This window comes from Loxodonta africana, chromosome 13, assembly GCF_030014295.1.
Source record: "Loxodonta africana isolate mLoxAfr1 chromosome 13, mLoxAfr1.hap2, whole genome shotgun sequence".
In the NCBI taxonomy this organism is placed as follows: Eukaryota; Metazoa; Chordata; class Mammalia; order Proboscidea; family Elephantidae; genus Loxodonta; species Loxodonta africana.
In genome coordinates, this window is record NC_087354.1 from 67,702,132 (window position 1) to 67,725,631 (window position 23,500).

The window sequence follows — 23,500 nt, forward strand, 5'->3', positions numbered from 1 at the left end:
GGTACCACCACATACATATTAGAAATTAAAAAGACTAACAATACTACATATTGAGAAGAATATAGAAGAACTGGAAAAAGAGTTTGACAATTTCTTAAAAAGTTAAGTTAAACATACACCTATGGTAAAAAGAAGATTGCTTGTATTTAGGGGTAGCAATTGTCTGTATTAGAAGCCATTTAAAGGTGATTTATGTACATCACCAGGTGATTCTTCCTTGGTTGAAAGGTCCTAAAACATATGCTTACCATATGATTCAGCCACTCCACTCTTAGGTATTCCCAAGAGAAATGAAAGGATAACCATACAAATATTTATATACAAATCTTCATAGCTCCTTTATTTGATATCACCCAAAACTGGAAACTGCCCACTTGAATGGTATCTTAGTCATCTAGTGCTGCTATAATAGAAATACCACAAGTGGATGGCTTTAATAAAGAAAAATTTATTCTCTCACAGTCGAGTAGGCTACAAGACCAAATTCAGGGCATCAGCTCCAGGGGAAGGCTTTCTCTCTCTGTCGGCTCTAGAGGGAAGTCCTTGTCATCTATCTTCCCCTAGTCGAGGAACTTCTCAGAACAGGGACCCTGGGTCCAAAAGATGTACTATTCTCCTAGCCCTTGGTTTCTTGGTAGTACGAGGTTTCTGTGTCTCTCTGCTCACTCTCTCTTTTATATCTCAAAAGAGACTGGCTTAAAACACAATCTAATCTTATAGATTAAGTCCTGCTTCATTAACATAACTGCCACTAATCCCACCTCATTAACATCATAGAGATACAGACAGTATTTATAACACATAGGAAAATCACACCAGATGACAAAATGGTGGACAATCACACAATATTGGGAATCATGGCCCAGCCAAATTCATACACATATTTTTGGGGGACACAATTCAACCCATGATAAATGAATAATAAATTGTGGTATATCCATACAATAAATTACTACTCAGCAATTAAAAGGAATCAACTATTGACACACACAATATAGATGAATCTCAAATAAGTATGCTGATTAAAAAAAGCCAGAAAAAAAAAAAAAAGACTATATACGTATGGTTCCATTTATAAAACTCTAGAAAATGCAAACAAATCTATGGTGATGGAGCAGATCAGTGGTTACCTGAGAAGGATGGGTCCTGGGAAGGATAGGGGAGAGGGATTACGAAGAGGCATAAGAAAACTTTGGAGAATGATGGATATGTTAGATGGATATAGTCACTACCTTGATTGTGATGATTATGATCATGGGTGTTATAGGTTAAACTGTACCCTCCTAAAATGTGTTTGAATTCTACCCCCTACACCTGTGAATGTAATCCTGTTCAGAAATAGGGTCTTTTTGTTATGTTAATTAGATCATAACAGAGTTGGATGGGTTCTATATCTAATCACCTCTGAGTTATATAAAAAGAACAGATTAGACACAGAGGCTCTCAAACACTGGGAGATGCCATGTGAAGATCACAAAGGAACCAAGGAACACCTGGGGCTACCAACAAGGAAGGAATCAACACACCTGAGACCCTGATTTGGACATTTAGCCTCCAGATCTATAAGAAAATAACTTTCTGTTCTTTAAAGCCATCCACTTTGCAACATTTCTGTTACAGCAGCACTAGGAGGTACATAAACAGCGTATAAAAATACGCCAAAATATACCAAATGGCATACTTTCAATAATTGTGGGTCAATTATACTTCAATAAAGCTGTCTTAAAAAAAGAAAGCTGTCTTAAAAAAAGAATACAGTAAGTACTCAATATATACTTTAAGAATGATAAAGTGGACGAAAATGAAAGTAGACGCTAAGAACGACACATCGCTAAAAATGAATTTAACTAGGAACCCCTTATGTCTTCCCTCATTCAACAGTATTATTTTCTGAATCAGAAAATAGAGGTGGAAAGGAGAAATAAGCTATCATAAAGAAAAAGCCCCTCATCAGTACAAGTTGTAGGGCCTTTCAACCAAAGGAGAACCGCTTATAAGTAGATTCTGAAATGGATGATTGCTAAACCAATATACAAGCACTCTTCATTTACCATAGTCCTCTACCAGCTGAATAATTTCTCTGAGCTCATCTTAGAAACCTGGTCTAATTTCTCACTTTTTGTATGATCCTCATTGGCTATTAAACTTATATTGACCTTTTCTCCATCAATTTAGATTCTTACAAATTTTTTAAGAACTAAAGAGTAGCCAGAGCTGGTGCCTGCAGTCCATGAATCTTGGATGAAAATTCCCTTTCCTTGGATTCTTCCGCCCACTTCTTCCCAGTTTCCCACTGAGGTAAAAAAATCACCATCTCTACTTCATTCATCTCCTTTGGGCTTTTCTTTGAGATTCTAAATTCCATTCACCGTCATCAATTTCATCACCATTCTACCATGTGAACACACCTGCTTCTTTCATAACTCCTATGGTTATGAGTTTTCTCGACATGACTCTTCTGTATTCAGAACAGGCATTGAAGCAAAGCACACACCTATATTTAAATAAAGTTAACCCCATAACTCACCTCATTTCCACCAACTGCCTTCGTTAAAATCACTGCAGAAGACACAGGGGGAGGCATGCAACCTACTGTCTGCAAACTGGAAAATAAAAGAAAATGCAATTATAAATGGTTTTCACTACATTCATTCTAAAATAGCAGAGCTGAGCAAATGAAAGCAGAAGAGTGTTTATTGACGTGTGTGCCTTGCTAATTTAGATAATTCTATGTGAGGCAATGTTGCTTAGAAGATGGTGCATGTGCATGAGTTCAGAGCTCTTGTTCTGTTCCACAGGCTTGGATGGTTTTATTTTTGAAGTTACTGAAGCTCTTACTATACAATTCAAAAACAGTCAAGTTATAACAAAAAATGGTTATTCATTTGGTGGTGTTTTTAGTTGCTGTTGAGTCAAATCCAATTCATGACTACCTTATGTATAACAGAATGAAATGCTGCCTAGTCCTGTGCCATCTTCATGATCTCTGATATGTTTGATCCTTTTGTTGTGGCTATGAATAATTTTTAAGAGGTTCTGAAGTTGTATTTTTACTAAAAGAATTCCTACAAAAAAATGATTTTTGCTTTACCTGAAAATATCTTAATATTTGAGAAATGTATATAATTTTAGGATATTTTCAGGTAAGGTAAAAATCTTCGTACATTTTTTGTAGGAATTCTTTTAGTAAAAATACAACTACAAAACCACTTAAATATTCAAAAATATTTAATAAAACACAAGCTTACATGTGCATATTCCTTCCTATTAAACCAAAACCAAACCCGTTGCCATCGAGTCAATTTCGACTCATAGAGACCGCTACAGGGCAGAGTAGAGCTGCCCCATAGGATTTCCAAGGAGTGCCTGGTGGATTTGAACTGCTAACCTTTTGGTGAGGGGCCGTAGCTCTTAACCACTACGCCACCAGGGTTTTCTCCTATTAAACAGCTGTTCTCAAACTTTCATCTCATAAGAGAAGTTTATGTGTTGGAAAATCAAGCAAATAGGCATGACACAATCATGCTTCTTGGATTCAGACTCTAGTAAGTATTCCCCATTTAGTTTTTATAAAATTATGTGCATACTCCCCAGGTCATGACAACACATCTATTCTCTTAGTTTAGGATAGAGAGTGAACTGCATAATCAGTAAATGAAACTATGAGTTGTAAAGTTAAATACAAAAGATGAAAAACATTACTTAACATTTATACAGAATATACATTCTGGGAACACTGAGTAGTCAGCCTGACTGAAGTGCAAAGTGCATACAGGGGAGAAGTGGACACAGAGCTTCTGACTGAAACATATTTTGAGTGGGTAGGATTACACAAGATATTTATTCACTTTCATAAAAATGTATTATCTGAACTTTCTGCAATGAATTTATATTGCCTCTAAAATAAGAAAAAAAAAACAATAAAATTTATCACTTCATTTTAACTGAAAATATATATGAAAACACATTTTATGGACTTTTCAACTCAATTCAATTCAATGATATTTGTTGACTACCTACTATAAGACTGCTCTGTGCTGACCCTAGTTATAATAATTAATTATAGATATTAAATTTATCACTAAAGTAGTTCTCATTCCATTCAGTTAATCTGGACACATCATCAAAAAAAATACTAATATCCCCTAAGTCTTGCAGCCTAAACTAATATTTAATATTGTTCCAATTTTATATTTATAATTAGTTTCCAATTTTATATTTATAATTAATTTAATACGATCCTCTTTTAAGGTCTATTTTCCCAAATGGTGCGAAAATAGCCTGTCCTATTATGAATTATCAATCTCTCAGCCTTTACTGTAATCATCACCATCATCATCACTAATACTTTCCGAGCATTTATCATCTGTAGTAGACACAATTCTAGACACTTTACCTGCACTAACTCAATTATTCCTCACAAGTATTTAGCCTGGTGGCATAGTGGTTAATTGCTACGGCTGCTAACCAAAGGGTCGGCAGTTCCAATCTGCCAGGCGCTCCTTGGAAACTCTGTGGGGCAGTTCTACTCTGTGCTGTAGGGTCGCTATGAGTTGGAATCGGCTCGACGGCACTGGGTTTGGTTTTGGGTTACTATTATTCTCATTTTATTGAAGAGAAAACTGAAGTTAAAACAGAAGTTAAGTAAATTGCCCAAGCTCATAAAGCCAACTATCTAAGGCCGAAGTTTTATTCTACCACCCAGGGTCAAAAGACTTTTCAGGCCTACTCCAGTCTCTCTCCTTTCTATCTTCCTCACCAACACTAAAGAAAGGCCTTTCCAGCTTTTTCAGTCTTTCACTTTCTTCTGGTCCTTTCCTCTCTATTTACAAAGAAACAGAATTCTCCCTATCTTTAAAAAAAAATCCTAAACTATACATTGAATACACCTGCCTTCTGTGAACAGGATATTATTCCGTGAGGGTATAAAAAAAAGTTTAAGGATGCAGGAGATTCAACACACAAATACAGATAAAAGCAAAATCAGTATCACTGCCTCCTCAAGACACAATCCTGCTTTTTGCACTGTTGCTCACTGTTGATCTTCATTAAACAGCAGAGGACACACAGTGTCTAACTCCATGATCCCACAACTCATTCTCGTTTTACTCCCCTGGAATCTGAACTCTGCCCCTTCTACTAGTAAAAGCAGTAACCTTAAAAGTAACCAGTGGTCTCCTAATTACCAAATCCAATATCCTTTCCCCCATCCTCATCCTCCTTACATTCTTCCTTCTCAAGGCACTCTATTCTGTTAGTTACCATGGCACTTCATCATTCTAATTTTATCTCCTATCTTAAACCAGCCCAATCTGGTTTTTTGCTAGCTCTTCTGCCTTATTCTTAATCTTATATTTCCAAATCTATAGGAATATTTTCAAATTTACATATCTAGCCCTAAACACCGTTTCCAAATTTGTGGCTGCCTATGACTGCCACCTCAAACTAAACATGCCTAATATTGAGTTTATATATTTTACAAGAAATCAATTTTTGACGGCCACCTCAGACTAAACATGCCTAATATTGAGTTTATATATTTTATAAGAAATCAATTTCCCCTTTGAATTTCCCTATTTCTGTCAATGGGACCAGTTTTTTTTCCTAATGATCCAGTTTGAAACTTCGGAGCTATATGTGACTCCTCATACTTCTCATAATCAATCGGTCACCACAACCAACTTTCTATTCTCTGTGACTATTGCCATTATCCCCATTCAGATGTGTTTTGGCCAAGTCTGGACACTTACAAATGCCTGCTGAACAGTCTCCCTACCTCCACTCTTTCCCTTTAACATCACAAGGTAAGGAATATGTGCTCAGAATATATTTATTTCAAAGTGATCCTGAGGTAAGAGCCAACAACTTCCTCAAGTTAACATATTAAGTGTGTTCTCTTTTAAGTGGGGGAGGAGGAGGGAGAAAGCATGAGCTAGAAAGAGCTTTCTCTAAGTTAGGCTAGCGTATGCTCCTTTAAGTTTAACTTCCTGAGGTAAGAGTTGCATGCTTGTGATATTTCACATACTGAAATTACAAGAACTACTCTTCTAGTAATGTACCCAGTCCAATGCAATGAGAGTAATCTTCCTTAATGACCACTTTTGAGCATGTTGTTCTCTCTTTTAGTATTTTTAAGAATTCTCCATCATCTATAGATATAAATCTAAGCTCGTCAGAACAGTAGTTCAGGCCTTCTGCAACCTGGCCCTAATGAATCATTTTAACTCTGTCTCTCACTAAACCTTGCTTTGAATTCTCTACTTTAGGAGTACACAACACTTTCTGAACCTCCTACCCCATCAGCGATTACACCACTCATTTGACAAATCATATGCTGCCCCTTTTTGGTTTGTTACTGTCTTAGTCACCTAGTGCTACTATAACAGAAATACCACAAGCGGATGGCTTTAACAAAGCGAAACTTATTTTCTCACAGTCTAGTAGGCAAGAAGTCCAAATTCAGGATGTCAGGTCCAGGGGAAGGCTTTCTCTGTTGGCTCTAGAGGAAGGTCCTTCTCGTCAATCTTCCCCTGGACTAGGCGATTCTCTGTGCAGGAGCCCTGGGTCCGAAGGACGCACTCTGTTCCTGGCACTGCTTTCTTGGTGGTATTAGGTCCTCCCTCTCTGCTCACTTCCCTTTCCTTTTTATCCCTTGAGAGAGAAAAGGTGGTACAGCCCACACCCCAGGGAAACTCCCTTTACATTGGATCAGGGATGTCACCTGGGTAAGGATGTTACAATCCCACCCTAATCCTCTTTAACATAAAATTACAATCACAAAATGGAGGACAACCACACAATATTGGGAATCATGGCCTAACCAAGTTGACGTATATTTTGGGGGGACATAATTCAATCCATGACAGTTACTATTTTACATGTACATCCTACGTATCCAACTCAATAGGGGCAATGGCGGTTCAATGGTAGAACTCTTGCCTTCCACGTGGGAGACTTGGGTTTGATTCCCTGCCAGTGTACCTCATAAACAGCTGCCACCTGTCTGTCGGTGGAGGTTTGTGTGTTGCTATGATGCTGAACAGGTTTCAGTGGAGCTTCCAGAATAAGAGAGATTAGGAAAATAGGTCTGATAATCTGCTTCCAAAAATCAGTCAGTGAAAACTCTGTGGATCACAACAATCCAGTCTTTCATTGTACGCGGGGTTTGCCATGAGTCAGAGGCCAACTCAATGGCAGCTAAGAACAGCAACAACCAACTAAACAGGAAATTCCCTGAAGAAAAAGTAAATGACTTAATGTCTTCCTATTCCTTTAGTGCCCTACAGATGACATATTCTTAGTAAATATCAGTTCTTGATATGCATCATACATTGCTGTTTTAATAATAATGTCATCATATTTACGTGGCATTTTATACTTTTTGGCAAAATTTTATGTTCATTATCTCAAACTCAATCTGGCCAAAACAGCACATTCTATTTCCCCTTCTGCTCCCAACCTATTTCTCCCCAGCTAAGCCCTCCAGAAAAAAAGAAAAATTTTATTTTTTTAAGCCATCCAGGGGCTGATACCTAAAACCCAGAAGTCATCCCTGGTTGCTCCCTCTGCTTTCTCTGTCTATATCCTATCCACCAGTGGGTTCTGAGGGCTCTAGTTTCAAGATAGATTCTGTATATATTCATTTCCCTCTATGAAACTGCTTCCTCACCACACTTGCCTCCAAGCTGTTCTCCTAGCTTCTTTCTGGCCCTTCTAAGAATCATTTGCAAATACAAATCAGACCTCATCACTCCCTCATTTAAAACCCTCCAATAGCTTCCTGTGGCACTCAGAATAAAATCTGAATGCTTTACCAAGACCTACAATGCTTCTGGCTCTCTAACCCGAAATCATATTATTCTCCCACTCTATCAGTAGGCTCTGGTCATCGTGACTGACCCTAGAACACACCAGGCTTGTTCCTGCCATAGAGCCTTTGCACATTCTGTTTCCTTCGCCTAGAACATTCTGGTCCCAGAACTTTGTGATCTAAAGTAATCGCCACTCTGTTCACTCAAACACTATCAATCACATCACACTGTTTACTATCTTCACGTCACTTATCTCTATCTCGTGTCTCTATTTACACGTTTATTGACAATCACACCCCCTGAATCTCCCCAAAGCTCAAAACTAATTGTCACTTTGTCGATCATATTCACTGTTGTTTCCCTGGTACCCATAATAATTCCTGGCACATACCAAAACCAAACCAAATCTACTGCCACTGAGTCGATTTCAACTCACAGTGACCCTACAGGACAGAGCAGAGCTGCCCTATAGGGTTTCCTAGGCTGCAACTTTATGGAAGCAGCCTGCCACATCTTTCTCCCACAGAGCAGCTGGTGGGTTCTAACTACCAACCTTTCCATTAGCTGCTGAGCACTATAACCACTGCGCCACCAGGGCTCCTTTCCCGGCTCATAGTAGCAGCGAAATAAATGACACGACTAAATGAATGAGAGGTGATCTCAACTGATACTGACAACACTGCTATAAAGCAGGCAGTAAAAGTATGGTTATCTCCATCTGATAGACAGGAAAACTGAGGCTAAAAACTATTAAATGACTTTCCCCAAAGTCACACAGCAAGTTAAGGATAGGGAATGTCCCTAACTCAGAACTCAATCTTTGGGCTCTAAGTTCAGTGTTTTAGCTATTATACTATGATGCTAGAATGTGGTTAGTTTTAAATTCCTTCAAATAATTTTCACAATTCATTAAATTCTTCTAGTAAACATGGCAATATTTTTAACGAAAGAATAAAACCCAAACGACCCACTGCCATCGAGTTGATTCCAACTCATAGGGTTTCCAAGGCTGCAAATCTCTACGGAAGCAGACTGTCACATCTTTCTCCCAAAGAGCTGCTGGGGGTTTCGAACCGCCAACCCTTCAGTCAGCAGCTGATCGTTTTAACCACTGTGCCATCAAGGCTATTAATTCAACTATTATATCAAACATAAGATACAACAAGTGAAAAAGTAAATGTTTGTCCTATGTGTATGTAAATATGTATATATATGTATTTTATTTCTTTCCCTCTAAGTTTTAAAAACACATACTATGCTCAGCCATTATCTGTACACATCCAGCAAGATGTAGAATGCAGAGGATGACGGCCTACATCACACACACGCATATAGATCTTAGATAATCTTGTCCCTTCCATTCTTCTCCCAATATCACTCGTTAAAATTCCCAGAAAAGCGTCCATCCTAGAACCTTGAGATTAAGCATGACGGTGTATTTTAAGAGTCCATTATAAAATTATTTTATGAATCTCCCTGAGGAAACACTATTATTTTAAAGGATAAAAATAATGTTAAAGAGTGTTTTTATTTGAAGATGCCACCATAAGCCCTTTTGTATATAGTTACCATAGAAACAACAGTGTCACTTAAAGATGCCCCATTAAATGTGGACCCCTCAAAAGATTTAAACGTACCCTTTTAAAAGCCATTCATTGATGGGTGTGACTGATAAAAGCTGAAGAAAAAGCCATACTGCTGCTGGGAAGAATGCAAGTGTAAAGATCTGAATGAAAAGATGCAGTTTTACATGCATCAAAGCACTGGTCAGCTCCTGGAAAAATGAAGGACACAAAATAAAAAAGCGTAAGAGAACTATTTCTGAATAGAGATTGTTACTAAAACAACATCAAATAAATCAGTGCTTGATTACAGTTAGTTCACAGTTAAAAGCTCTGTCTGTGCACACATGCCTAAGAGGCAGAACTTCAAAGGAAAAAAGTCACTCATGATGATTAGAAAAGTATTTTGATACAAAATTTCTGAAATACTCTAATTTCTTTTAAATATACAACATACCTCAATAATTCAGATTTGTGAGATTCTGGACAATGACTAAGCTAACTACTTTTCCACGAGCATCGTTTTGAGAATTGTGGACACTATGAACAAACATGGATGTTTACCAGCATTTAAAAAAAAAATTTTGTTTAAAAACTTTAGCAGGACCTATTACATTTTAATTAAATATAATTAATCTCTATTCAGTACACCAGACTTAATAAGGCCTCCATTTGGCAAGATGTTACTGAATCTACACACAAATAATAATTTTTTTAATGTTTTCCTCAATGATATTCTGTTACTCTAAATGGCTTTTCCCCCAAAACAGCCTCATAAAATATCTTTGTTATTAACATTTACTGAATACCAGCTATATGCCAGGCTCTGAGCTTGGCACGTTATGTACCTTATCTCATTTAATCCTCACAACAACCCCATTAACCCATTGCCATCGAGTTGATTCCGACTCATAGCAACCCTATAGGACAAAGTAGAACTAACCTATAGAGTTTCCAAGGAGCACCTGGTGGATTCAAACTGCTGACCTTTTGGTTAGCAGCCATAGCACTTAACCGCTATGCCACCAGGGTTTTCTTAGGCAGATATTATTATCCCTATTTTACTGATGAGGAAATTGAAATTCAGAGCTACTGCAGTTAAGCTCAGAATCAAACCCATTTCTGGTACGCCCTCAAATCTATGCCTGCTTCTTCCATTATATCACACAGCTGTCCCAGGAGAGGGGGAAAAAAGTGCATATTAAACATGGCAAACCAGGTATACGAGTCTCATAGCTAAAAAATGGTAATTGGTTAATCTTTCGGGTTCAATTATATACAAACATTTGCATTTGAATTTCTTTGAGTTATGTGTTTTTTCAACTCAAATAAAACAAATTCAGAAAGTAATATAAAAATTATAGTCCTTTAAAACATGCAGGCAGTCATTAAAGCATATTCAGGATGCCAGAGACGCACTGGCTGCAAACATAGCGCTGTAATGGCCCCCCACAGACTGTTCGAGTAAGAGGGTGAAGAGATCCTCAGCCTCAGAGGCATTAGCCAAAGTTTATCAGTTTATTAAATAGTATGTTAACGTGGGCTCATTCACTGACGAACACATTCTAGGATCTCTCAATGGCTCCCACTATCTACCCTCCAGTGAGGAGACACACAGCAGCTCCTGTGTGGTCACAGGACGTCCCTGACGATATCTGAGGAACTTCCAGAAATCTGGGTCTAATTCAGGGCCACTGGGCAACACTGGGCAGACCAGAAGTCACACCAGGGCCTTCGATCAGACCTAACCCTTAGAAGATAAAGCCAGCCATACAAATTGAATAAGAATTAACAGTCTACACCAACAGCACACAGAATTCTCAGCAATCTTGGGAGTAAATCTCCTTCAGATCTATTCAGAGGTATCTAAGATACTTCTTTTTATTTTAAAGAATACCGTAATAAAAATGGTGAGCCGGAACACAGCACCTAAGGCATCCGCATACACTTCTGGTAGGAACATAAAACAGTATCACTTTTTTGAAAAGTAACTTGGGAATACATACCAAAAGCTAATACAAACACATTCTTAAAACCAAAAAATTCATGTCTAGGTACTAGGTATCTGCCCTAAGGTTATAAAAAATGATTATAAACATTTATATACAGTACTTTATCACAGCATTATCTATTAGAACAGAATCCGGGAACAACTGAAATCTCCAAAAACGGGAGAATAATTAAATAACTTACGGTATAACCAGCATGTTATAAGCTATTAAAACTCACCTTAAAACTGTACTGACAAGAATGTGGGAGTACAAGGTCTCTCCTACTTTACTGATAAGAGTATAAATTGACGCAATCTGTGGAGAGCAATCCGCAACTCATCCCTTCCCCTGTCACGATCTAAACTCTGCATATCATCTGACCTGGCAATTCCACGTGTAGGAATTTTTCCTTCAAATATGCTCCCAAATGTGGGAAATGACATGTTTTTAGGTTATCCTTTCTGGTATTGTTTGTAACGGCAAAATTTTATGAATTACCTAAATGTTCATCAGCAGAGGACCGGTAAAATATAAGATACATCCATACAATGGAGTACTAATCAGCCTACAAAAACAAACAGGAAATTCTTTATGTGTTGATATGAAACAATCTCCAAGATCTGTTGTTAAGTAATAAATAAATAAATTGTCAGACAGTATCAAATACCACAGTTTATAGAGGGAGGATGTATGATTTGCAAAGGATATTTCTGAAAGCATACACAAGAAACTGTTACCATTAGTTTTCTTCAGAGAGGAGAACTAATACCTGGTGAAAGGATGAGAGGGAGGCTTTTCATCGCATACGTTTCTTTACCTTGTGTTTCTAAACTTTCATAAAAGTAAACAAATTTTAAATTATTTTATTTTTAAATATAACACAACTAAATGAATAAAAGTTAAATAAAAATATTAAGTTACATGACAAATAATCATTATACAATGTTATATGGAAAATATAAGATTGCATGTGTTTGTATATGTGTGTGTGTTCGAATTTTATTTTTCAAACACATGTTTAGGGAAAAAGCATGTTTTTTATGTATAAAACATGTTTAGGGAAAAAAAGACTAAAAAAAAATATAGTGATGTTAATAGCAGTTTCTTTCATTCCTTTCTAATTTTTCTGATGGGTAAATACAACTTTTATGATCAGAAAAAAAAGTTATAAAAAATAAAATGTAATTAGAATATACTAACTAGCTGACCTAATAAACGACACTTAGAAATAGTTGACATTGCATCTAACAGAAGAATGCCACAGTAAGGAACCCAGCAAAATGAGTTACAAGGGCCTAGAGGCTATCTTGGGCCATGAGAGACCTCTTAACAACAGGGAAGTAACAGGCTTGAAGTGCTCCTAAGAAAAATTTTCAAGATAGTCACAAAAACCCAGTGTCATATATTTTCTGCATCTTACTTGTGTAGCCATAAGGAGAAAATAAATTAACACTGAAAAAGAAGTAAGTAAAGACTATAAAACTCAAAACAGTATCATTCCATATATGTATCCATCTAAAGTCTGGGGTCACATACTCATATAAATACCATCATGAATAACCGAAAAGGCTCCTCTGCATACATTTTATTTACCTGTAATACAGGTCAAATTCCATTACAATAAACTTAAGGAGATACTCCACACTGATTATACCAGAGTCTCCCTGACAGCACCAAGAATTGCTTAAAATCAGGGGCTCTGACTAGGACATAGAAATATTTTGATTACATACCAATTTCCCTTCCAACCCATGTTTGGCCTTTATCTGATTCACTTTCTGAGAGTCAGCCTTATAACTCTGGGCTTGAAACAAGTAGCATGAGCCTAAAGTTTAGAATTTGCTATATTTATTTCCAAGTCAATAGAATAAAATAAGAAAATAATCTGCTTAGGAAAATAAGGAAAAATCTGTATACTTTTCCCTACTCAGGACCCTTTTTGAGGCCCTGAGCTTCCTGCTCGCCTTTGCATATCCATCCCAAGCATAGTGCCTTGCAGCCATAGGCACTTAACAGGTCTCTGTTTAATTGAACTGGTCTTGTCATAATCTTTTAAGTGACAAATCCTCTGAAACTACAAGTTTGGAGTTGGCAAAATATATTTCAAATATGACTTTAATTCACTTCAATACAACAAAATTTCAGAAACCATTTCAACAGGAATTTCAAAAACTAGAAATCACCAACAGTCATAAAATTGAAGATCTGGTCTTGCATTGGCACAAAGTGTCCTTTATAATTACAATACATTTACTAAAACAAATTTTAGAATACATGTCACTGAATCAATGTGTGAGCAATACTACATGAACTGTTTGACATAAATCAAACTTGAATGGGGCCAACGTAAATGTTTTCAAAATAAACTCATCAATAATAAGTCATCCTGTGTCTCCTGTGTGCAAAAACACACTATCGTGGGACCTAATGGATGCAAAAGGAGTCGTCCCCGCTGAAACGAATTTGGGATTATTAACTAGAAAACAAATGACAATAAGATCGCTGCCTCCTAACTTACAACGGTTCAGTTGCCCAGGAAATTAGCAGGGCTTAGAGATGGTTTAATATTACACAATGATGCAATCTAGGACATCTTAAGTTAAATGGCTCTGAAAAATGACTTAATGTTGTCTTAGTCTGAAAAGGGCCTTTGATGGAAGAGATGGCTTTGATGGCTACTTAGATACCACAATAAAGAACAGGATCAAGGCATTTCATCATTAGCTCCAAATTAGTTGGATGGCTCTTAAGATTTCCTAGGTGCCTACAGAGGAAGGCAGTCCTTAGAGAATGCAGAAAGCTGTAACATTCTTCCTTCTTCAACTCCTGCATCCCACAAAGTTGGCTGCTATACAGAATAGCATTAAGTAAGGGGTGAGAGAAATCAAGTCCCTTGCCAGAGTTCCCATGGCCTAAGTAACAGCTGTAGCCATTAAACAGCCATCAGAAGACGTAATGAGAGCAACAACCCAAGGAGAGGACTTGGGTAGGCAGCTGCGCCACAAAGAGCATCAGCCAAGGCCAGCAGGAAGGCCTCAGCGTAAGATCAGTTCGGCACCAGGGTAGTGGCAAGCATGTTTTGGCATCACTGTGCCCTAGATTTAAGAAGCAATATTAAAATTCAGGTATTGACAGAAAAGCCTGTGCCTATAAGTGTCGTTCATGATTTTTCATATCACTGTCATTTGCAAAAGGTGGAATTTGGCATATTTAGGAATTCCTGTTCCATGTCATTTGTCTCCGAACAGCAAGTAATTGGTGAGAATACCTAGAATTTCTGAGGCACCATTTATCAACCATAGACACTAATCGTATGTATTAGAAATATGCCAATTAAAAGATTCATACCAACCTGAGAATTATAAAAAAAAAAAAAAAAAATTTATAGAATACATAAATTCAGGAAAATTGTCTTTTTTCCACATTGCCACTAGGGTGATCTAACCAAACTAAGTAAAGTCTGGTGCCATCAAGTGGATTCCAACTCATAGCAACCCTACAGGACAGAACAGAACAGAACTGCCCCTTAAGGTTTCCAAGGAACAGCTGATGGATTTGAACTGCCCACCTTTTGGTTAGCAGCCTGAGTTCTTAACCACTGTGCCACCAGGGCTTCAGGGTGATCTAAGAAGGTAACTAAATTTGGTCTTCATTCAACTCACACTTAAAAATAAAATAGAAACATTCTGCAATTTGGAAGATAAACATTAGACATGATGCTGAAACAGAATTTTAACTTTGAAAACCATCCCCCCCCAAAAAAACCCTTGTTACATAATAAGACCTCCCCGTATACCCAAGAATAAACATATTAGAATGACAACTTCCAAAACTCTATATAATGTCTTCAAAAGCAAACAGGTTTTTCTCCTTTATCTCTTCCACTAGAAATCAAAAGAGAATCACAAATTTTACTAATTCCACTCTCTGACTTAAAAATATCTTCATTCCTTTACTTCCAAGAGAACCTTATGTTTATGAAACCTGGATCGGTCAGGAACATTAACTATATGTCTTCAAAGTGGATTACGAACTAATACAAAAAACAGCGATATTTCTCTTAAAATATCTATTAATAATTGATATGCTAGTAGAGAATATAAATTTTGTTTGAATTGGTTAAAAGTTATGACGTAGCAAACATCACTTGAGCAGCATGGGTCCTGGGAACAAAAGATGATCCACAAAAGTTACAGAAACCCAACTAAACATCAATAGCGCAAATGGGCTCAAGCAGCTGCCACCATAATTTGAGGAAGACCCAAATAGATGCTTCGGTTCAGCTGCTGTATTAAAAACATACCCATTATAATCATATCCTCAGGGTCCACGTTGCTCAACTAGGAATTTTCTAGAATATGTAGGAACAAAATACAAGTCCTTTGCTGAAGTTTAAGTTACCTTCCTTAATAGTGTGGGCTTCAGGGTACAGGTACAAACAGCTTTACAAAGGACCCTAAAATTTCAAAACAGTTAAGTATGAATTAAAATTTTCTCCCTCCTTTTCATGTGCCCCATAGATTACAGTACCTCTGTTCTTAATGACAGTCCACTGTTAAAGAATATTATTGCGACAGCAATGTAGGTTACAGTTATTTCTGGCTTCAGGGGTCCTAAAAAGAGAAAAATGAGTTACTGTTACAAAAGAATTTCCACTAGATAGCCTGGAATGAAAGAAGAACCTATAGCATTGCCCCTTGTGTACTACTGCCCTACAGAGCTAAGCATTTGCTGTGGCACCAGCCTAACTCCAGAGAGTTAGGGCAGGGACCGTGGCAATCTGGTTCAGCACAGAGTCCTCAGAACAGAAGAATAAAAAAAGCACACAAGGAATGCAGACAGGCAACATCCTTCAATAAAACCCACCAGTTGCCGTCCAGTTGATTCTGACTCGTGACGACCCCAGGTGTGTCAGAGTTGAACTGTGCTCCATAGGGTTGTCAGTGGCTGATTTTTTCGGAAGTACACTGCCAGGACTTTCTTCAGAGGGGTCTCTAGAAGGACTCGAACCTCCAACCTTTTGGTTAGCAGTCAAGCATGTTAACCATTAGCATATCCTTCAATATAGGTCCTAATTATATCTACCACTATAAAAAATCAGTGATTATATAAGGAGCTTTTACCTCCACAAGCAATCAAAGTTCTCCAACCCAAAAGAAGAGAACCAATGGAAGAAATATTTTTCTCTTTAGCAAATGTTATTTTATATCTCCCTGGATATGCATTCATACATTAAGTTCTGCCAAGATTTGCTCATTCAACAAATATTCATTGAGCACTTACTATTCAGCATTACTATAAGAATGAGACAATGCATATAAAGTACTTAACAATACTGTTATGACTACCATCATTATTAAGTTGTGTTAGGCCCTAGGGATACCATGGTGAACCAGACAGGAATGGTCCCTGTGCTCCAATCCTCTCTGGACTTAGGCTGACAACACAGTAAATGTGTTAACTGTGGGTACAATAGGGGCAACAATAATATTTAAAGTATCCTCTTTGGCTTGCACACAATTACATGAAGACCTAAACTGCTAACCAAAGAGCAACAGTCTTTTAAAAGATGCTGGTATGAGGTAATGCCACATCTTATACCTGTACACCAGTGGTTCTCAGGTAAGGGTGATTTTGCTTCCTGTGAGACATAAGGCAACGTTTGGAAACTATTTTTGGTTGTCATAACTTGTGGGGGAGGGGTCTGAGGGTGGTATTGACATCTAGTGAATACAGATCAGGACTATTACTAAACATCCTACAATGCACAGAATAACCCTGCAAAACAAGAATTATCTGGTTCAAAATGTCAACAGTGCCGAGGTTGAGAAACCCTGCTACATACCAATATTGTAAAATCTGAGATGATCTGGATTGAATTGTGTCCCTCAAAAAGATATGCTGTAGTCCTAAATCTCATACCTGTGAATGTGACATAGTTTGGAAATAAGGTCTTCAAAGATGAAGATTAGGGTGGGTCCTAATACAATCTGACTGTGTCCTTATAAAAGAGAAGAAACAGAAAGACACACATAGGAAAGAACCCCATATAACCTGTCACTGCAAGCCAAGAAATCCCTGGGGTTACCAGAAGCTGGCAGAGACAAGAAAGGATCTTCCCCAGAGCGTCCATGGAGAGGATGGCGCTGCCAACACTATGAATTCAGACTTGTAAACTCCAGTACTATGAGACAATAAATCCCTGTTCTTAGAAACCACCAAGTCTGTGGTACATTGTTACGGCAGCCCTAGGAAGCTAATAAAGGAGCCCTAGTGGTCAATTTTTTTTTAGTGGTCAACGGTCAAGCGCTCAGAAGCTAACCAAGAAGTCGGCAGTTTGAACCCACCAGCAGCTCCACAAGAGAAAATGCCTCGCAATCTGCTCCTGGAAAGACTACAGCCTGGGAAACTCTAGGTTCTACTTTATCCTATAAGGTCACTATGAGCCAGGATGGACGGGACAGCACACAACAACCATAGGAAACTATTACAATATTCGCCATTCCATTGGCCTCCTTAAGCAAAATAAAAGGACCACGGTGGGGCTCCTCTACAGCCTGCAGCTCTCCACCATACCTACAGACACTGCCCAATAAATGGACAGAAGACCAAGTCAGGAGAAATCACCGTTCATTCATTCAACAAATATTTACTTAGCACCTACTATATCTTAGGCACTTGAATAAAAGAAAAAAATGAATGAAACGAACACTTCCCTCAAGCACTGCAATAAATTCTTTTAAAAACCTAGCACTCACACAAATCATTTAGCTGAGATCTGAGAAATGGGAGCAAAAGGGAGAAGGCAAGTGCAAAAGGCATTACATGTCAAGGCAGTAAAGGCTGCTCAAAAACTTTTAAAAAGAGGTACATTATTTTTATACCCGTGAATGAATCGGCCTCAGGAGCCCACACCTAAAAGCAGTATTTCCTCAACAACGGAGCAGATTTTAAAGGCAAGGGAACCTGGTTTGTTGTGAAAGCAGATGCCTCAAACGAATTTAAAATACCCTGGTATTTCTGTTTTTTTGGTTTTTTTTTTTTTTTAACTTAATATCATTTTTATTGTTTCCCTCCAATTCCTTGCTTCTTATGAGAACTTATGCTTGTCAACAGTATGCCCCCAGTAGTGCTTCCAGAATTGTGTATAATAGGGTTTAGAGTTAGGAATATGGTTGCAAGTGAGAACTAAGAACATGTCCAAAGATAATCTCCACAGAAAGCATATGGCTTTTACTTAGATTGCGAGTTTCTTTGTGGTAACTACAGCATCTACCTTAGTTGGCCAACAACTGCACCTTTTAAGAAGCTAACCTTTCCAGGCTCCACACACATACATAAATAAACATGACAACTCTTAACTAATGGCATAATTCAGTGAAATGGTTCCTGACTTTTAATGTTTTTCGTATTAGATGCACACCTAAATAACTCTAATCCATGAAACGGGCGTAGTGAGGGTTTGCCAGGGGTACCTACAATGTGCCTGTAAATCAGAGACTAATTCTAATTTGGAGACACCGAAGGCTCCTTTAAGACATGATCAACTCAGATGCTAAGTGAACCAGAAGTCACCCAGGGCTGGAAATAAAGCCTTGGTAAATATTGGCAGAGTTGAGAGTTAAAACCAAGACATGAAAGTTATATTTACTCCCCCCAAAAATTAATGACTACATCCTCCAAGTTGCCAAAATAGTCATAGTCAGATCTTATGGTAACCATAAAGCTCAAAGTGGAAATGTACGTTTTTACTGGGATGACATTCCTTTAAACAAAATTTAAAAAATTATTTATCAGTGAATATAGAATGGAGTAGCACAATCAAAAGAAAAATTGCCATAAAAAGCAGTGAATTTTGAGCTCCAAAGACCATGCCATGCTTTTCAATGGGGGAAAAAAGAAAATGTTATAGAATGCTTAAGAATGCAACGAAGTATCACTATTTCACAAAATCTGCTCGTCGCCAAAGTAAATTTCACTTCTAAACTTAATCTAAGAAATTCACGTTAATATACTTAAGCTTATAGCATGTTTCTTGTTATGTTTTTATAAATGAAAAAATGAAGCTGTTTCCTTTTCAGGATTAATGTCTTATCGATAGCAATAATTTAAGATGCAGGTAGAAAGCAGAAATTTACTCTGTACTTCGAAAGAAGCAAACCCTTCTCTCTCAGAGATTGAATAGCACAGTGTTGAACTCTGGCAAACCTGATGGTGTGCGCAGCTCTGGGCTTCCTGAGCTTGCAATGGAATATGATTATCTACACCTCAGGACTTACCTATATATTTACTTCTACTTTTTACTTTCGACCTTCTTTCATATATTTAAAAATGAAATGTAGCTGAGTGAAAAGAAAGGTGAACTAAAAATTAAATTATCTAGGCTGGTATCAACCAGTTCGGTTTTTTTGGTTTAATATCTGTTATTACACTTCTTCCCATTTGGAAAGCCATTCGACTTCTCAAATTTTAAGAGCACGCACACCTGTTAATTTCCTGCTATGCTTAACTCATCAGTAGGCTGTGAAGATTTTTTTTTTAAGTGAAATTAGGTCATAGATGTGCCACTTTAAGGTAAAGATCTTATGCTTTTTTTAAAAAAAAAAAGTATAATCCTTAAAGTATTAATCCAGGTAAAGTTGAAGAGAATACTTTAATGATGAACTGAAGGCTACTAAAGCTTTTCCTATTCGAAATAACGTCTAGAAAATTGTTCTACTGAAAACTGTTCAGTCAACTTGAATAAATTAAAAATCATATGCTCAGCGTATGCCAAAACCAAACAAAACGCACTGCCCTCAAGTCGATTCCAAGTCATCTGAACTCTATAAGACAGAGTAGAACTGCCCCACAGGGTTTCCAAGGCTGTAAATCTTTCTGGAAGCAGACTGCCACATCTTTTCCCACCGAGCAGCTGATGGGATGGCTGATGGGTTCAATGGTGGGACTTCAACCACCGCTCAAGTAGGGCTCCCTGCCCGGTGTATAGAGCCAATAAATAAGACCTTTTGACAAAGAATTACAAGCAAAAGAGGCGCTTTAGGCCAGTCTAAAGAGCAGGAGATGATGAAAACATTTTCAGCAGCCATTCCTCTTCTTGTTCATAGGTTTCTGTTGTTTTAGCTAGTAGAGTGAAAGTGTTACTTGATACCACTTGGAGGTTTGTTTTTATTTAAGAGGTTTTACAGGTGAGGAGGTTCATTAAAACCTCAACAGCAGTGTTAAGAACTTAGCCTGACAGCCTACATAGGAAATCTCAAACAATTACTCATTTATTTAACTTTTGGTTTTAGAGAACATAACTTTTACACATGGACAGATATCAAAGAAATACACGTAATACATTGTTGTGTAATATTAGTTGAATTTGCTTTGCTCCTTTGGGCTAAGAGTCAAAACCCGTTACCCTTGAGTCAGTTCCGACTCATAGCAACCCTACAGAACAGAGTAGAACTGCCCCATAGTTTCTAAGGAGCGCATGGCAGATTCAAACTGCGGACCTTCTGGTTAGCTCTTAACCACTATGCAAAAAAGGTTTCCTTGTTGTGTAGTATTAGTCGAATTTGCTCTGCTCCTTTGAGCTAAGAGTCAAGGCTTGGAAATTGTCTTTATTACATAGAGCCCTTCTTTATAATGGTTATTTTCCTTTAATTAATTTTTCTAGGACAATTACTATGGGTTTTGCAACTGGTATGAACTAAGGAGGTGCCCTAGTCACTAGTCCTTCCTCTTCTCTAAGCTAGCTAACTTAACTTACCGTGAGTCACCTCACCTCAGACCTTAGTATCTTCAACGGTAAAAGAAGCATGTTGAACTAAGATACTTTTAAGGCCCCCTTCAGCTCTTATATTCTACTCCTTTATAACTAAACAAGGAAAGGAATTATCCTGTATTAATGGCATAAGAACTAGTGAAAACGGGAAGCATACTTCTAAGATACAATAATGTACCAGAAAGTTCAATAAGCAGTCAAGGAGAACATATAAGATTATAGAATCCATCTCATACCCGCCACTGGGGAGGAAGCCCTAGAGAAATGATTCAGGGCTCAACCCTTCTCCCCACAAAACATTCTGGAAATACAAGATAAAAGTTATTTTGTCAAAACTAGCATCTGCAGATTGAAAGATCATACATTACCTATAATTTCACCTTAAAACTGAACAAATAAGAGATCTAAAACTAGAAGTTACAAGTAGTGAAGTATGCATTCCAGATGGATGGATCATCACAAAAACTCTCTTTAATTCTTACTCTCGAGTTAGCGTCCTGAGAGAGAGGATCCTCATTCCACAGAACCTGAAGCACTAGCATTCACACGAATTTTTCAAAAGGTCACAGAGAAGCTATGTCAAAGAAGAAACTGGTATTTTCAGAGGGAGGAATAACAGCTTTATTCTCACAGTTATATGCTGTACATATTTTATACTAAATTAAATATAGAAAAACAAACAAAAAAGCTTTAATCTCCACCAACGTTGTTCAAATCCTTTTAAAATATTCCCAGAAGTTATTTCTAAAGGGGAGGAATTGGAGTGAGGGTAGGAGGAACCACTGTTCTCCTGAGAGAGCATTTCATTCATTTCCATCATGTTTTAGCAAAAGACTACAAATATAAAAAACACATTCACAATTGATTTTTTTTTTAAGTTCAAGTTACTTTAAATACCCTCATGAGCATTTCCTATCGTAAGATTTTTTTGTGGTCACTTCTGTCCTTATTTGCCAGGGGTTGACTTACGTATTAAACTCGCCAATAAGCTTAAATGACAAACAAGGTCAAAAAGGCTAACGAATTTAAGAAATAATTGTATAAGGAGAAGGGGGGGAACAAAGGGCTAATGTTATTTCCAGTTTGTTTTCACCAATGCCCATCCCCACATTACAACACTCCCTCTATTCAGAGAGTATGTTTTAGCACGCCTACATTTCCTTGCCAAAATACACACTACACAAAGTCTAACACAGCGTGTATCTGTTAGACTGCGAGTGTAGCACACGGAAGTAGTGTCCTGTAATGAAAATGTGCAACGTGTCAGTCAGCTTGGGAGTTTCTGGAGCGACAGAAACTGCAAAAAACCATCACTCTCCAACATGTGGGCCACAAAAACCTGTGCTTGGTGGTGGACGTGGGTCCTTTTCCATTTTTATCCTCTCCCCCACACTTTTTTTTAAGCTTGAGGGGTTCGTAATAGACTAGGTAATGATCTCCACCTCAAGATAGACAAGGAATTCCTGGCAACCTTGGGATAGAATGCTACTCTGAAGGCAAAAGGAGTAAGTTTCATTCTCTGTAACCTCACTCCTTGACACTGAGAGACTGTCATTGATTGTTCGCGGAAAAGACAACCTGCGCTCAAATTCCTTTGCCCCATTCCTAAATACAAGTCCTCGCTGGGGTTGGTAAATTAAAAAATCTGCAAAAGGGCCAAAGGGGGCCTTGGGGTGGTCACTGCCCCTAAAAGGCAGGGACTTCCCAATTACCGTTTCCCCCTCTTTTCCAGACTCGTAAATTAGTCCTGAAGTGGGAATCGCGGCGGAGCGTGCAGAGGAGTAGCACTTACCCCCATTCACCCCCACGGAGGGCTCCAGCTTAGCCCCGGAGATCGCCAGCACTATTCCGAGCATGAACCATTCTTTCCTCATTCTCTCCAGCAGCCCCATGTTTGTTAGGGTGGGTGGGTTTTGTTTATTTGTTTGGCTTTTTTTCTTTTCAAACTGCGATCGCTTAATACCCGGGGCGTCTCCACACTTTCCTCGTTCCCTCCTGACATGCAGCAGAGCAAGTCAAATCGCCACTTGTAAACTAAAGACTAGGGGGTTGCTCCAGCGGCTTTGAGGAGGGCTGGAGTAGTAGTATCCAGTGACAGGAAAGTCTCACCGAGTGCCGCCATCACTACCACTCTACTTCTAATAAACGCGCAACAGCGGACTGCACAGCGGCTCTGGCCACGCGTTCCCAAGCGCATATACTCTGAACCTGGGACTTGGGCCGAGCCCGCAGGCGCGGGCGAGGGCGGCAGGGAGGTGGGTCACATGACAGGCCTGACAGACCTGCCGCCGCCAAGACCTGCGGAGCTTTAGGCGCGACAGGCCCGGTAAGAAGCGCAAGGCGCCACAGCCACCCAGACTCATC

At 38.3% G+C, this 23,500-nt stretch overlaps 1 protein-coding gene across 6 annotated transcripts in view; it reads right to left on the reverse strand.

The window, feature by feature from the left end:
• The window catches only part of SLC10A7 (solute carrier family 10 member 7), a 300,023-nt gene extending 276,759 nt beyond the window's left edge, over positions 1 to 23,264 (reverse strand). For 5 of the 6 annotated variants that reach the window (XR_002787549.2, XM_064267550.1, XM_023557145.2 and 2 more), the window contains exons 1-3: positions 22,929 to 23,264; positions 15,895 to 15,977; positions 2,528 to 2,603 (exon numbers count right to left, since the gene is read on the reverse strand). Coding sequence is in view for 5 of the 6 variants with exons in the window: in XM_064267550.1 (XP_064123620.1) it covers positions 2,529 to 2,603; positions 15,895 to 15,977; positions 22,929 to 23,028 (258 nt within the window). In the remaining variant the exon portion in view is untranslated. Of the gene's footprint in view, positions 1 to 2,527; positions 2,604 to 9,448; positions 9,586 to 15,894; positions 15,978 to 22,928 lie in introns of all 6 variants that reach the window. The other variant, XM_003417546.4, reaches the window with a different exon arrangement.
• Between the last annotated feature and the right edge of the window lie 236 nt (positions 23,265 to 23,500).